General features: G+C 38.6%; 1 protein-coding gene across 18 annotated transcripts in view; it reads right to left on the bottom strand.

Annotated features, from left to right (window-relative positions):
- BICD1 (BICD cargo adaptor 1) overlaps window positions 1-16072 on the bottom strand; it is a 212060-nt gene extending 195988 nt beyond the window's left edge. For all 18 annotated transcript variants that reach the window (XR_016281495.1, XR_016281492.1, XR_016281494.1 and 15 more), the window contains exon 1: window positions 15554-16072. Coding sequence is in view for 13 of the 18 variants with exons in the window: in XM_089527848.1 (XP_089383974.1) it covers window positions 15554-15766 (213 nt within the window). In the remaining 5 variants the exon portion in view is untranslated. The remainder of the gene's footprint in view (window positions 1-15553) is intronic.
- Between the last annotated feature and the right edge of the window lie 290 nt (window positions 16073-16362).

The raw sequence follows: 16362 nt of genomic DNA, 5'->3' as shown, positions 1-16362 counted from the left end.
TTGGCTATGTGGCCTTCCTTTACTGTATGTAATTATCTGTATTGTCTTAACAAAGCAGCTATCACTTTTAATGCTGATGAGTATAACCATCTGGAGAACATGGTCACCCAGGGTTTATTTATTTCTCTTTTGCCCTGCAGTTTTAACAGTGGTTGAAAAAAATTAAACAGTTGCAGGTTGTTGTTGTTTTTTACTATATAGTCAATTTCTATTTTGCCCTTTTAGATAATCAGGAAGCAGTAAGTCACAGAAACAAACCTTTCTGAATATATTCCTATTGTCTTGAAGATACAAAGTATAACTTTTAATTTTGATTTCTTGGCCTTTAACCACATAACTATGGTAAAATCTGCACTGCAGAAATAATGCAATTTGACACCACTTTGGGGCAAAACAGGCTGCCCCTTCCAAAGGCAGATTGGGGCCATAGCAACCGCACATTGCAGCCCCAATCCACCTTGAATCCAGCTGAAAAAGGAGTAGCCGACAAAAAGCCGGCTTTTCCAGTCTGCCACATCCCCAGGGCAGCTTCCTGGCACTTTGGCAGTGTGTGGCATCTGGAAGCCAGCCCACATGTGAGCAGCAGGGTGGCTTACAGGCAGCTTGGGGGAATGCATTGTCTGCATACCATGCCCCCAAGCTGGCTTTTTAAGCTGGTCTGTTTCCAGCCTAAAACTACCATGGATCAATGCTATGTAATTCTGGAATTTGTAATTTTGTCAGCTATTTAGCCTTCTCTGTCAGAGAACTCTGGGCCACAACAAACTGCAAATCCCAGGATTCCATACCACTGAGCCATGGCAGTGAAAGCCATGTCAAACTGCATTGTTATTATACCTATCTGTAGCCAAACAAAGTTTCACCTATTTTAATTTTGGCTCCTACCTACTACCAAGTTGTGCAGAATATCAGTATGCGAAGAGACCTTGTAGCACTTTTGCCATCATCTCCCGATTCTGTAAAAAAAAAAGTGCTGGCTTGGTCTTGCCAACTCTCCATATAAACCTGCCAGCCATTTTGAGCACTGGCACTTCTTAACACAGGGAGGGGATAGGCACAAGCTACAAGGAAGAACCATGCAAGCCAAAAAGCAAGTAAGAGTCATGAAGCAGACATGAAAGCATATCTTGCTGACAAGACAGTTCATAGTTTGCGCAAGCACAGTTCCCATCTCCATGAGCATGCTCCCTGATTTGCTCTTCCTGAACACAGAGACATTGTGAGCAAGCCAGGCACCTCAATCCAATGTGTATGGCTCCATTTAAGCCTATTTATATTTCTCTCTTTCTATTTCCCCTCTCCTCTCCAATTTCCTGCCCTCTCTCTTGCACTCTTGAATTTTGAAGTTCCTTGGGACAGGAACCTGTTTCTTTATTGTTGTCATTGTTTTTATGTGCCTCCAAGACATTTTCTATTTACGGTGACCCAAAGACAAACCTATCATAGGGCTTTCTTGGCACATTTCTTCAGAGGCGGGATTTACCACTGCTGTCCCCTGAGGCTGAGAGCATGTGACTTTCCCAAGGCTACCCAGTCGGTTTCATGGCCAAGCAGGGAATTGAACCCTGGACTGCAGAGTGATAGTCCAAGACTCAACATGGCTGAAGAGAAATATGAGAAGATTACAAAACACCACTTTTTAAAAAATGAACAAAAAACACGAGTGAACTTTCCAGTGACTGGAGTGGTGGCAGTAGCAAGGGAAAGCAGTGGGAGGCAGCCTGGGAGAGGGAAAGCAACACCAGACTCTGGTGGGCAATAGGGCCCAAGAAGAGAGAACTCAGCAGCAGCAGTGTTCTGTGCACTGCTGGGCAGCCTGAAATCCAAGTTGCTCTCTCCAGCCACATCTCTCTGCAGCCCGCAAATAATGCACCATTTTATTTTATATATTGGACCTGATTACTGTCCAGGAGATTTCCAGGGAGCTATCCGACTACCCAGTTCCACCTATCGAGTCAGCAGTGACAGCACTCCTAGTCGTTTGTTCAAAAGCAGTAGTAGGTGGCTGGCAAAGATTCCAAGATCAGGTCCCATTCCTTCTAATCTGTTGTACTACCTCACCAAATATCACTGATTAAAACAGAAAAACAAAAACGAAGGGTGTATGTTCATCCCAGCTACAAATCTACTATTCAAATTAAAGCTCAAAAAATCCCAGAACAATTTAATTGGCAGATTAATCAGTACAAAGGTCAACATGTTAGCATTATTTTCTGCCCCATTAATGAGGAAGATTAGACCATGTATAGCAGGAGATAAATCCACCTCCTTATTACAGGAAGAAGTGGAAGAAGGGATGAAAGAAGCTGACAGTTGGACACAGGGCAAATGTTTAACTGAATAAAGAGAAGAAAAGCAGGAAGGTGCAGCAATGGATAAGAATACTCTGGGAAGCAAGTAGATAGATGAAGGAAGAAGTATAATATAAAATGTCTTCTCTCCTTTAAACAAATTGTTCAAAATGGGGGCTGAAACATGACATTTCCAGATTTAATGCCTATATGAGCAAAGATGCATTACGAAACTCTCTGCAAACAGAAGTAGCAAATCTCAAAGAGGGATTGGATATCAATATAAAATGCTACCAGTAACTACCAGCTGATTGTGCTGAGCACTGCCTACCTGCCCTACCTGCCACCATTTTCTAACTTGCTCTGCCCCAGTATTATCATTTTGCAACTGGTGTAACTGTGGTCATTTCCACCACATGGGGGATAGGATGGAAGTAGAGAGTACCATCTTGAACTGGGGGGGGGGGGGACACAGGATTTGAATGTATGATACAACCACTTTCCTGCAGCTAAGCGGGCCTGAATCTGGTCAGTGCCTGTAGCTGGGGAACCCAATATGCACAGCCTTCAGTTCTGTGGGAGAAAAGTAACATATAAAGATAATGAACTAATAAATAAAAAAGGAGTTCTCTAAAACTTTATACAGATTGGGTATCCCTTATCCATAAATCCAAAATACTCTAAAATCCAAAATTGTTCACATTGGCAGCTGAGAAAGTGACACCTTTGCTTTCTGATAGTTCAATACAGTCAGTCCTCCATATCCACGGATCATTTATCGTTCCACCACCCATGGCTTGCAAATATTTTAAATATATATAAATTCCCAAAAGCAAACCTTGCTTTTGCCATTTTATATAAGGGATGCCATTTCACTATTCCAAGTATTTAATGGGACTTGAGCATTCATGGATTTTGGTATCCACAGTGAGTCCTGGAACCAAAGTCCAGTGGATACCAAGCGCCCACTGTATACACAAACTTTGTTTCATGCATAAAATTATTTAAAACATTGTGTATAAAAATTACCTTCAGGCTACAGGTATAAGATACATATGAAATATAAATGAATTTTGTATTTAGACTTGGGTCTCATCTCCAAATTACCTCATGCAAGTACTCCAAAATCTGGGGGGGGGGGGGGGAATCTGAAATCCAAAATACTTCTGGTCCCAAGTATTTCTGATAAAGGATAGTTAATCTGTATAGAATGTATGAGAAGGATATTTCTTGTTTGCTTGTGTTTGTTTTTTTTAAAAGCAGTGTTCCATATACAGTACTTAAAAGAAAAGAAAAAACAAAATATTTATGACAGAAGATCTCATTCCAAGAAAAGTGTTTGGGTGTGGGCGGGTGTGTGCGCGCGCACACACACGCACACACTATCACTATTCCTGTTTATCACAGCTTTTATTTCCTTCAGTCTTTTGGAACTGCAAAATGCAGTGCATTTTTTCCATTACTGATTACTCCAGTGTACACCACATCGCCATTTGCCCTTTCTGCTTGAGATTGCTATTGATTTCAGCCATTGTTCAGACTGCATGCATTCGCCATTACTTCAGCTATGCTGACTCATTCCCACTGGCTTTCCCTTATCCCTCTTCTGCTGCTGCTCCCTGCCCCCACTTCCCAAGATGCTCTCAGATTCATAATCTTCTTGTCGCTTGCAAAGCTGCATGACCTCTCTTTACAAATGACATGGAAGGGGAAAAAATCAATTGCAGATCTTTAAAGCATCCTACCCTAACATATTTCTGATTCCTGTATCCATTGCAGATGGAACAGTCCACTATTAACACTCAGAAACTATATATGCAAAGCAGTATAACCAGCCACCAGTATAATTACTGCAGTCCTGCAACACCTGTGAATTGTGTTTTATTGCTATACAATATCCAGAACATTTAAACAGGCATTTAAAACAGAGTTTTTAAAGAAGGAGCTGGGGTGTTGTATTGTTTTAAATACAACACCCTTTAAAACTGTATTTTATTGTTTGAACATGCAATCTGTTTTAATTCTATTTTAATTGCATCATTTTTGCATGTTTTTAATTATGAGCTGCTCTGAGTCCCAGTTTTGTGAAAATGGTGGGAGACAAATAAATATAATAATAATAATAATAATAATAATAATAATAATAATTTGTGTGGTTTACCGGAAATCTCAGGCACCTTCACATAGGTGCCTTTGTTTTCACCATGACTGCATCATTTCTGTAATATTTCAGTTTCTGGAATACAATTCAAGTAATACTACAGAAGCAAAAAGAAAATATATCAAGTTAGTGTAAGATTTTGGGGTACCTTTAGAACTTAGGGGTACCCTTAAAACAGCTTTATTGTGACATAGGTTTTAATGGACTTAAGTTCATTATATATGAAGGGTATGCCTATCTGGCATGTATAAAGATAACAGAAGAGCTTGTTGGCAAGCAATCATATATATTGCAGTGGAGAGCAAGCAGAACAAGCAGGTGAGCTCCTGTTGCCATAAGTGAGGCTACTGGGTTAACACCAATTACAGCTGGGCCCCGTATTACATAAGGATTCCAGAACCTTTTGAATAATACAAAAATCATCTATCATCTGGAACATTATTTTTCTTTACAAAATGAATAACGAAGGTGTTGCAGCCTCCAAAAAGCATCAGTATTGACAGGTATCATCAGAAGAGAAAACTTCATGAGAAGGTGGTCCTAGATTGTAGCACCAGTATGAGGTCGATGGTTTGATGTCAATGTTGGGAGCAGACGTTGTCAATGGTGGGATGTCAATGTCAGAAGCAGATGATGTCGACATTTGCCAAAATCTTTTTTGTTTAATGTTTAAATATTTGAAGGGATGTCACACAGAGGATGAAGTGGGGCTCTTATCTACTGGTAATTGACATATTACAGGTAAGAGCCAATGTCCCTTTTTCTACTGCTCCAGAAACTAGGACACAGAACAATTGATGCAAACTACAGGAAACAAGATTCCACCTAAACATTGGGAAGAACTTCTTGACAGCAAGAGCTGTTCAACAGTGGAATATGCTGCCTCGGAGAGTGGTGGAGTCTCCTTCTTTGGAGTTTTTTAAACAGAGGTTGGATAGTCATCTGTTGGAGATGCTTTGATTGTGTATTCCTTCATGGCAGGGGGTTGGGCTGGATGGCCCTTGTTGTCTCTTCCAATTCTATGAGCCTACGTTTTCTAATGTCCACATTACTGGTTCTGCTTCCCTTTCTTCTTCTTCCTCTTCCTCTGAAGAGATTTTAGTAAATTCCTCCAATTCCTCACTGGTTTACACTTTCTCATGATTGTCAAAATGTTCCTCCACTTCCTCATCCAGCAGGTCTGAATAGTATATCTGGCGGTCTTTAAGGTGCCACTAAACACCTTCTTTTTGCAGTAAGTGAGCGACTACTCCATTTGTATGGCATTCCTGTCAACAAATAATCTTACTTACAGCTTACTTGTGACCCTTAGAGACAAAGCTACTTCCACTGACGTTTGCATATTGACAGGAGATTTTATTTCTCCAAGAAAAAGGAACAGAACTTCTGTATTTTTGTTTTTCATTCGACTAGTCTGACCAGCTCCTAAAGCCATCCATTATACAACATTAGCTATTGTAACTGCTGTAACTGCAATCTCGAAAAGATGTGCTTATATTAATTATCTTAAATAAATGCCTTTCATATGAAGAATGGCCTGAGTTGCAATCCAAAAAATTAACTTTTCCAAGATCTGATTTGACCCCCATCAGTGTCTTGTTCCTAGAAGATGAGGCAGGGCTGGAATGTGATCTACACCAACAGTGGACACATTCCAGGTTTGTGGGATCTACTTGATATTTTACTACAACTCTGAAATTCACCAGATAGAAGCTGGTGCCCAGGAAAGTAGGCCTACAAGTGCAGATTAGCATCAAATATCTGTGCAATCTATTCAGAAGGAAATCCCAGTGAATTGAACATAGGGCAATCTTAGCATACATGGAACTGCAGCTTAAATCTAATAACAGTTTTATTCACAAAGATGTTTAACGTGAGTTAATCCCTGTATTAAAGTAAAACTTCATAATTTAGTTCAAATTATGGCTCTTTTTGGTTCTTCTTTCACAGGAAGAACATTTATACATGAGGGAAATACAATAAGTGAAGCTCAAAAAGTACATTTGGTCTCATTCTACATACGTTGTTAAGTCCTATAAAAAGATCTTGGCCCTCTTTTATGTAACCCTGTTTTGAAACATAGCTTTGGAAATATCACATAGACATGGTTCACAATGGGGTCATTTCTTTCTTCTTTATGCTGGCACAATTACTGTCTGATTTTTTCTTTCAATCAAATTTCTTGTGGGTTTTTTTAAAAAAAAACTTTGCTTTTGAAAAAGCTAAAGTTAGCAGCCTTTATCTTATAATACAACATTCTTTGTACTGAGAGTCATAAAAAAGGCTTGGAAATAGCAAGATGTATCTGACTTAGCTGGCTTCCCCCCATTTGTGCATATTGCATAAAGAAAGAAAACGTTTTGAATGTTTTAGAGCCTAGCTGAAGGCTTCATCCACAATTTATCCAGGGACAACTTTTTCTTTCACTAGCCTCCACTTTTCTTATGATTTCTGTTTTGATTGCCAGATTTATCCATGATGTGGCTAGCTGCTGAGACAAGCTTATCCCATGAATGAATGAATCTTTTTTTACAGCCATAGACCAACACAGACAAGCTTACCTGTTTTTCCCCGTCTCTCTCTTTTTTCCTGTTCATGCATCAGGAGTAAGGTATTCCTTGTCTAGTGTAAGCAGTCACACACAGCTACAGTAGGAATAGCTAGGATTAAATCCCATTCTTTCCCAGCTCAGGCATTGTTTACTGCAAACTCGTTGCTGCAACCTAACACTGAAAAGCTGTGTCTTTCAGACAGTGGAGCCCTCCTGCACTACCGCAATGCCAGTGCAGCTAAAAAAACATCCAGCTAGCTTGGGGGAAAGAAGAAAAGAGGAGCTGGTTTTCCCAGTTTGACAGTTCCCAAAATACTAAGCAGTTCAAAAAAAGAAACGGTGTCAGGGTGTTCTATTTCAGGTGAATAGTTTGAGATTGCCCAAACTCATTCTGTTTCCTTTTCTTTCAGGGGGTACAGTCCCTGTTTACACCAAAAAAGAGTTTCGTGAGGAAAAGGCAGATAGATGGACTTGCAGAGTTGTGAACATTATTGTATGATGTGACTTTGCAAAGTACAGTGGGCCTTTTGTATCCACTGGAGTTTGGTTCCCGGACCTTCCATGGATACCAAAATCCATGAATGTTCAAGTCCCATCAAATACAATGGCATATAAAATTGTGTCCTTTACATAAGGGTTTTATTGGGTTTTAATAGTTGTATGGTTTTAATAGTTTTTAATTGTAATTTTAGTAGTTTTATCATCTGATTATGATTGTAATATGTTATGTTTTATTTTGAATTGACTTGTTTTGTTCTGTTGTACACCGCTTTGATCTATTTTGGAAAAGCAGTCTATAAATAAACTGTATTATTATTATTATTATTATTATTATTATTATTATTATAAAATGGCAAAATCAAGATTTACTTTTTGAAATTTATATTCTTTTTTAATATTTTCAAGACATGGGTGCTTACATCTCTGGACAAAGACTCCGTGGAAACAGAGGGCCAACCGTAGTACTTTCTTGCATGTACTTTAATATTTCATTCCACCTTCCCTAAAGCTATGGCTGTTTCCTACTGCACATTCCAACAGTGAAATCTGTAAAATCAGCAAAACAACAACCATCTGTACCTTCCAACTGACTGGTCCAGTTCTTTAAAAACATAAATGCAACAGAATGATTCTTCATTTCTTCCCAGGGAAAGCTCTCAATCCGAACCAGCAAATTCAGTGCTTGCCCTGCTTACTGAAACTCAGATTCTTTATTAGGTCAGTGCTTATTATTTTCTGCCATCTTCTTATCGTATAGCACACCTTGATGTTGCTAAACATCAAGCTGCTAGTTTTAAGTACAAACAAGCAAAGACAATATAGAACTCTTCAAAGATTGTTGAATTTACATTTAATTGGACATAGCACAAAATGACAGATGAGGAAATAAATATTTATGATAATCATTTCTGAATTCCATTTAGGTTCCCCTTAGATTTCCATTTATTTTCCCCTCTTGATATTAGCTATAGTTTTATATACTGTGGCTTTGGTGCTGGTAATACTGAACACTGAAACAGGGAGAATGATCTGTGTTGCTCTGCTTAGATTTTCTGTTTGCAATTGTCAGACCTCTTGCATTTTAGTGATAATTACGTGGAGGAAAGAGCCTTACAAAGCACAATCGTACACATATCCACCAAAAAGAAATCCCCACCAAGGTCAAAGGGGCTTACTCCCAGCTGGGTATAGAACTGCAACCCCAGAAAGGCACAGCAGGATTAACAGAAACTCAAGAATAAATGAGGCAGGAACCTGACAATACAGCAATCCAAGAGCAAGTGTACCTAAGAAGGGAGGATTGAATAAGTATCCCCAGAAATATAGGGGAAGACAACTGGTAATGGAAAGAGAACCTGTTACAAATGGTCAAAGCAAATCTTCTTTGCTGCTTCAGAAGATAAATGTAACATTAAATGACAGCAATGGTTTTGTGCATTCCTACAGATACGTAATAGCTGGAAGAATAAGGTGACATGAGCATCATACTTCTGTGAGGTATATAATCCTTCTATCACCAAACAGGAATGAAACATCCTATTGCTATGATGTCCACTGTAACATTTGAAATAGTAAGAGCCTCTCCATAACCATTTATTGATTCATATGAAATACAACTGTAATTTTGCAAGTTTTATGCAAAGATAAAGACTAACTTCATCATTATCTCCCTATATTTCACCAGATCTAAACAGAAAACCTATCTGAAGTTCTGTTCCTGAAAAAGGAAGATGTTCAGCCAGTGCCCTAATTCTTTTTAGAGATACTATGCTCTTAATAATATGTTGGTAACTTTACTGTATTACAGACTGATTTAATAAACAATTTTGAATGCTTTATCATTAAATGAATCTTGTACAGGTTGGATTCAGACTTACTTGCATTTAAAGAAAACCCACTGAAATCAATGAGATTTAAATATACTGTTTATACTCATTTATAAGCCTAGAAATTTTAAGTCAAAAAATTGACCCCCAAAAACTGAGACAACTTATCCATAGGTCAATATATGTACTTTAATTCTTAGTTTTTAAAAAAGGAACCATCCCTCGTGAAAGGCAAAACTGTTATTTGTCCTGGAAGCACTGACCCCAAATCTGCTCTCTCGCCCATCCAGCCTTTAGTGTGAGCACATTTATGCCTGTTCAAATTTTGTAAGTTCTTTTGCATTGCTTTCCTTTGCTTCATCCTTTAGATGCTTTGTTACCTGTCCCTAGGTTTTCCCCTTGATTTATCCATAGGTCATATCAAAATCCATAATTTTGGCCCTGAAACCTGCTCCTTGACTTATATATGAGGTCAACTTATAATTGAGTATGTACAGTAACTAAAATCTGTAGCCAACCCTACCTGATTATGGCCACCTTCCTTTTCCATATAGATAACAGATGAGGGGACGCTGGTGCCCATCCACCAATTAGAACAGAGGTAGGCAAATTTGATGGGCAAACTACCTTTTGGATCGGGTAAAGGCTTGAAGATTACGCGTGTGTGTGTTTGTGTGTGTGTGTTTTACTTTTTTGATTTTGTCATTAAAAAAAATATTGGTTGAGGTCATCTGATGGAACAAAACTATACACTATCCCATTTTCTCTTCATGGAGCAAGTTTGGGGAGGCCCACACAGAGTACAGCTATGTCACTGTAGATGCATGTATGACTATGAAAGCATCTCCAGGATCTTCTGAGAGTCCTCCAGAGGCTCCAGAGTATGATGTCATTGCCATGCCTCTGCTTATAGGAACACAGCCTGACGTCATATGGCTTTATGTAAAGTGCCCCACGTGAGACAGGCAAGTTCAAAAATCTGGGAGTTGTGAATACATCCCTTTGCAATGACCATAAACAGACATACACAGGTGCAGGTTGGCTTTACACATACATATGTCAGCAACAGGATGCCAGCCAATACTAAAAATACATCTGTTTTGACTTCATTAAATGGATGAAATTATTTAATTAAATTCTGATGTTCTACACTGGATTAAGCTTATTACGTTAATTCTAAAGCAAATTAATGGTAACTGAATACATCAGAATTACTTCTCTGATTCTCTCATTAATTAAAGTTGAGGATTTTAAATTTTATTTTACTTTAAATCTTACTTTATTATTTGTGACACCATGCTCAGTGGCAGTCAACACAATAACCAGCTTGAATTCTTCTACACGGATAGTCCTTACATCAAAGAGGCCTGGAGCTAGGCATCCAGGAAATACTCTGAGGTTTCAGTTCCCTGTTCCATGAGAAAGCCTCCAAAAAAATCTCCCAGTACAGTAAACTGGATTCTTGATTAATTTTGAACTCTTTTAATAAAAACAGTTAGATTTCCTTTATCAAGTAATTAAAATAGTGATTAATTAGACCTTGTTGTTGTTGTGTGCCTTCAAGTTGTTTTCTACTTACGGTGACCCTAAAGTAAGCCTTCCATAGGGTTGTCTTGGCCAGTTTCTTCAGAGAGGGTTTGCCCTTGCATTCCTCTGAGGCTGAGAGAATGTGACTTGTCCAAGGTCACCCAGTGGATTTGTATGTTTGAGCTGGGATTCTAACCCTGGGGTCCAGAATCATAGCCCAACACTCAAACCACTACACCATGCTGGCTCTAATTTAACCTACTTCCTTTTTTGTACCATTATTATTGATTGAGATTAGGACGATTTGGGGTGTAGGGGTCCTGGAAAGGTTTGTTCTTGGTTCTGAAAGTATTGGCCACCAGTAATCACTCTAAGGCTGTCAAATTCTAACTTTTAGTAGCACCTTCTTTTCATCAAAGGGAAATTGCTGGTTCCAGTGAATTTGACTTTAATCAGTTGCCCTCCAGTTACTCCAACCATACACATTTAATCAGTGTGGAAATGTGAAAGAGTTAAAAGGTTTTGGAACGAGATACATAAAATAATCCAACAGATATTTAACGTAAAGTTTAAGAAAAGACCAGAATTATACCTATTAAATATGACCTGTTTTTTGAAGACTGATGATGAGAAGGAATTATGGAGAATAATATTATATTTAATTACCCTTGCCAGGAAGATGATAGCACAAAATTGGAAATCGGAGGAGGAGTTACAGATAGATGAGTGGCTGATCAAACTTAATGAAATCAAAGAGCTCAATAAACTTTCATATATTTTGGAGGATAAGAAAAGGAATAATATAGAAAAGGAGTGGAGACAGATCGTGACGTACTGAGAGAAGACATGGGTTTGGATGGAAATCTGGTTTAATTGTATTTTGGTATGCTATAGGTTGATGAATTTGGAACAAATATAAAAGTGAACCAGAAAAAGGAATAATTTCAAAAAAGATCAAAGTTAAATGGTAAATATAATTGGGAGAATACATTGTGATGTACATTCCTTTTAAAGATATAGATAGAACAATTTAACAAGTAAGATTTAAAAAAATAAGATATGTTATGATATGGTGAATAATATTGGAATGTAAAAACTTTTTTGCAAGAAACAATAAGTATCAAGTAACACACAAAGGACAATAAAATGGGAAGGAAAGAAGATAAAGAAGAGAATGTACTTATAGGTTTTAATATGTTTTTGTTATATATATTGATATGTTGAAATAGTAAATAAAGAGTGCAAAGTAATTCACAACTGAAAAAGTCATCTTCTAGCGGTCCATGGTGCTGGAGAGGAGCATTTAGTCCTAAATTCTTTTAACAACTTTGGAAGCAAATTACACAGGTAATGCAGGTCTTGGGAGCCTTGAGGATATAGGAGGGCCACAAAAAAGGCTGGTGATTGCATGTAGGCCATACTTCTCCCTGCCCCATTCTGGCTTAGAAGATGATAAGTAGTCTGAAAATTGTGATCTGGCAAGCCTATTTTTTAAAAAATGCACAGCTCACATGGATTAGATGACTGACATCCTAGAGCTATAATAGGCGATTACCTTGTGGCCTCTCCAAATGTTGTAGGACTATAACTTCCATTAGTCATAGCAAGCATAGCCAATGTGACAGATAGCAGGAGGTATGGTCCAAAAACATCTGGAAGGTCACATGTTGCCCACTACTGACTTAAGGTAATAATGACTGCTTTAACACTGGACAGTTGGGAACCAATTGTATGTAAACCCTCTATATATGCTCTAAAATAGTTCTACAAACAATTTATGAAAGCCTGTATTTTCTCTACTATAGCAGCATTAGGAACTCTTAAAAAAAAGAACCATCATCTGAATGTTTTCATCATTATACAGTACTAGTATGCTGAATGCTGTTACCACCCTTTTTCTGGTAAATATCTTGTGCTATTAATAGCTGCATAACAAGCAGATGTTCAGTATATAACAATTTACCTATATGTCACCTTCATGCTTGATAAAGCTGTGTCTCTTGATTTTCTGGCTGTCAAAGCAGCTTAAGCAATAAAAAAAAGTTGGCAGCCCTCACACTAGAAGCTAACATGGTCATTTCCATACAAATCTTAGTGAAAGAGAGATTACCTTCATCATCATTTACATATACACAAGATTTGTGGCTAGCATTCTATTTATGTATTTTATTTAAGAGGATTTATACTCTGTCCTTCCAATATATACACATTAAAAACAAACATACATATTCTAATTCCAATGTCTTATGAAGACTTCATTATTTTCTCTTCTAAACCAATCATATTCCAAACCAATCTATCTTTTTGTGCAATCTGTTATGTGAACAGTTCTTGGTTGTAAATGTACACTCAAAGCACACATCTGTTCTCTGCATGTCTAGTCAGAAGGACCAGGAGGAAGGAAGAATATAAATGAAATAATAATAATAACAACTTCCACTGAGTGCAATGGGACCTACTCCCAAATAAATAGGAATAGCCTAATCCTGTCACCTATTAAAGTTCACAAGACTAATCAAGTCTAGTTTCTTTAATAAATCAAATGATTAAATCTACATACTTTTGCATATGATCAGTTGCAATCAACTAAACTTCATAAGAAAAAAAAACATTTTGTTTTATTTTTAGAGGATATATTCATAACTACAACAAGTATCATCTTAAAACAGGAATGCTCTAATATGGAATATAAAGAAAGGCCTGTTTATAAGACAACATGATTACTTTCTCCTTTAAGAATTCACATTACAAATCTTTATTGTTTTTAATCTGCGTGATTAATTGTAACCACTTCATAACCAACTGAAATGTTCGCTGTTTAATCTAATTAATAAATGAGATTATTTGTCATGGAATCCCCCAAAACACATTTAAAAATGGTAGTTTTATGAAAATACTAAGAATTAGCGTAGTGTAGACAGTTATGCAGACATGCCCTGTGAGCTTGCCCTGAGAATGTCATTCCCAGCTGACCCCAATGGTACAACCTCTGCAAAATATACTGGCCTTATAACTTCTCACAGCAAAACCTACATACAGTAGGTCATCAGGTATCAGTTTCTTCATGGCATGGTGGTACATCAAGATCGACAAATCCAAATTCTGATTATTCCTAAACACTTGACAACTGCTGCACAACCAATTTGCAGCTGATTCCTTTCTCTCAGTTCCCTGACTGATGTCCAAATATTGTCAGCCATATTCAAGGTAAACTTACCCATCTGGGTAGGCAAGTTGATCTTGATGTAAGTCAAGCTATTCAGCAATGCTCTGATTTTCTCTGGAGGTGTGATCTGCTTAGTGTTAGACCTTCTTAAATACACCCTTCAGGTTTTTACAACAGTTATCTGGGCCTAATTCTGCCATAACTTGTGTATGATGGCACCCCTCTATTTATTTGTTTTTTAAAAGTATGTCTACAGTTGTACAAAGAAGAAAAGGGTAATAAAGCAATTTTTTTCAGTCCTTGGAAACATACTGCATCTGCATTAAGTCACAAATATTGGGATTCAGAAAGTTTCAGAGAACAAATCTAAATCAAGCTATGTTTAAAACTGACACAGAAAATCTCAATGCTCTTGCTGAGGAAAGAAAGTAAACATTTATCTGACAAAGGTCCATTTTAGAAAGCTTACATTTTCCCTGAAGATTTCTGACAGATTATGACACAGATGTTTGGAAATAAATGTCTTTGTGTATCTTTGGGCATACTTCTGTATACAGGTGTATCCTTAATCTTCTATTATAATATGTCAGATATAATGACAAACAAACACAAATATATTTCAGAATTCCAACTCATTTGATATGTTATCATTTGAATCTTGAGAAGGAAATGGTGCATTTGTTGTTATTGTGTGCATTTGTAGTTAAGTCGTTTCCAATTTATGGTGACTCTATCATTACAAAGGGTATAAATAGTTGTTGTGATCCTTTATCAGAAATATAGACAGGAAAAACAGAGCGAGTTCAATGACAGGCAAAGATTAGACATACATTTTGGCGGTGTATGGTGCTGCAAATGCTCCAACCAAGCCAGACAAACCTGTTTACCTCAAATCAAACACATCTTTTCTGTATTGGTATAAAACAAATATTTTGATGGAAAGATGGTGGACGATCCCACTGACAAGTGGAAATAAAGCAAGCATATAAATAATCTCAGCATATTCCAACATGTACATTACAATCAGTGTCTTTTATGGAGGTTTACAACACTACTATATAAAGAGTAACGCTCAGATGATTATAAATGTTTCTCTTTAACTATCCCTTGCTGAATAAGAACCAAGCCACCCAGCTGTACCTGCAATTCAAAAACAACAAGAACAACAACATGTTTCAACCCTATATCTACAGCCAGCATTTATGGCCATGCAAGCAATGCCTGCTTCGTATGGCTGGGATTTTAATCAGCAGTAGATTTAAAATATCACACCCATAATCCTTTCTTAAGCATCTTCTGAGGGCAGGGCTGATCCTTGAGCTGTGTGAGAAATCACACCTTCCAGTTGCAATCTCAGGCAGACATTGGCAGGGATAAAATACATGTGGCCAACACTGAGAGGTTGTTTATTTCCTTTGGAAGAGCTCTTGGGGTACTTCTAATCATTTAAAACCAAACATCCAGGGGCAAGAGGCAAAGGGAGGGAGGGAGCCCTGCCCCATCTCTCTCTCTGGCTGGGGCTGCACTGACCTCTCTCAGCTGCTCCAGCTCCTGCTTGAGGACCTCGTACTCGGCCTCCAGCTCGTCGTACTGCTGCTTCAGGGTGAGCTTCTCCTCCAGAACCACCAGCCCATACTCGGCCGCCTGGATCTTCTCGTGGGTCGTCTCTGAGAGCTCCTTGGTCAGCCTCTCGATCTCGGTCTTATAATGATCCACGGTCTCCAGGAGCTCTTCCGCAGCCATAGCCTTGGAGGGTGGATGGAGGGAGGGAGGGAAGGAAGGAAGGAAGGAAGGAAGGAAGGAAGGAAGGAAAGAAGGAGGGAGAGAATGAGAGAGACAGAAGGAGGCAATGTGAAATGATGGCAAGAGATGGAAAGGAGGCTGCAGGAGGGGATGGAGGAAGAAGGAAGGAGAGAGAGAGGGGGGCAAGGAGAGATGGTGGCAAGGGATAGAAAGGAGGCAGCAGGAAGGAGGGAGGGAGAAAAAGGTGGGTGGAAGGAGGGAGGAAAGGAAGGAGGAAGAGATGGAGGGAGGGAGGAAAGAGAAGAGGGAAGGAAGGGATGGATGGATGGATGGATGGAAGAAAGGAAGGAAGGAAGGAAGGAAGGAAGGAAGGAAGGAAGAGGGAGGGAGGGAGGGAGGGAGAAAGTGATGGATGGAAGAAGGGACAGAAGGAGGGATGGATGGATGGAGGGATGGATGGATAAATAGATGAAAGTGAGAGAGGAAGAAAGGGAAGAAGGAAGGGATGGATGAATGAATGGAAGAAGGAAGGAAGGAAGTAAAGAAAGAAAGAAATGAGGGATGGCTGGAGAGAGGCAGGGGCGGGTGGCAGTCCC

This window comes from Sceloporus occidentalis, unplaced genomic scaffold (genome assembly GCF_023333645.1).
Source record: "Sceloporus occidentalis isolate IW3139 unplaced genomic scaffold, rSceOcc1.0.p SCAF_5, whole genome shotgun sequence".
Lineage (NCBI taxonomy): Eukaryota > Metazoa > Chordata > Lepidosauria > Squamata > Phrynosomatidae > Sceloporus > Sceloporus occidentalis.
The sequence above is the reverse complement of the archived record's forward strand: the minus strand, read 5'-3'. Positions and strand labels throughout refer to the sequence as shown.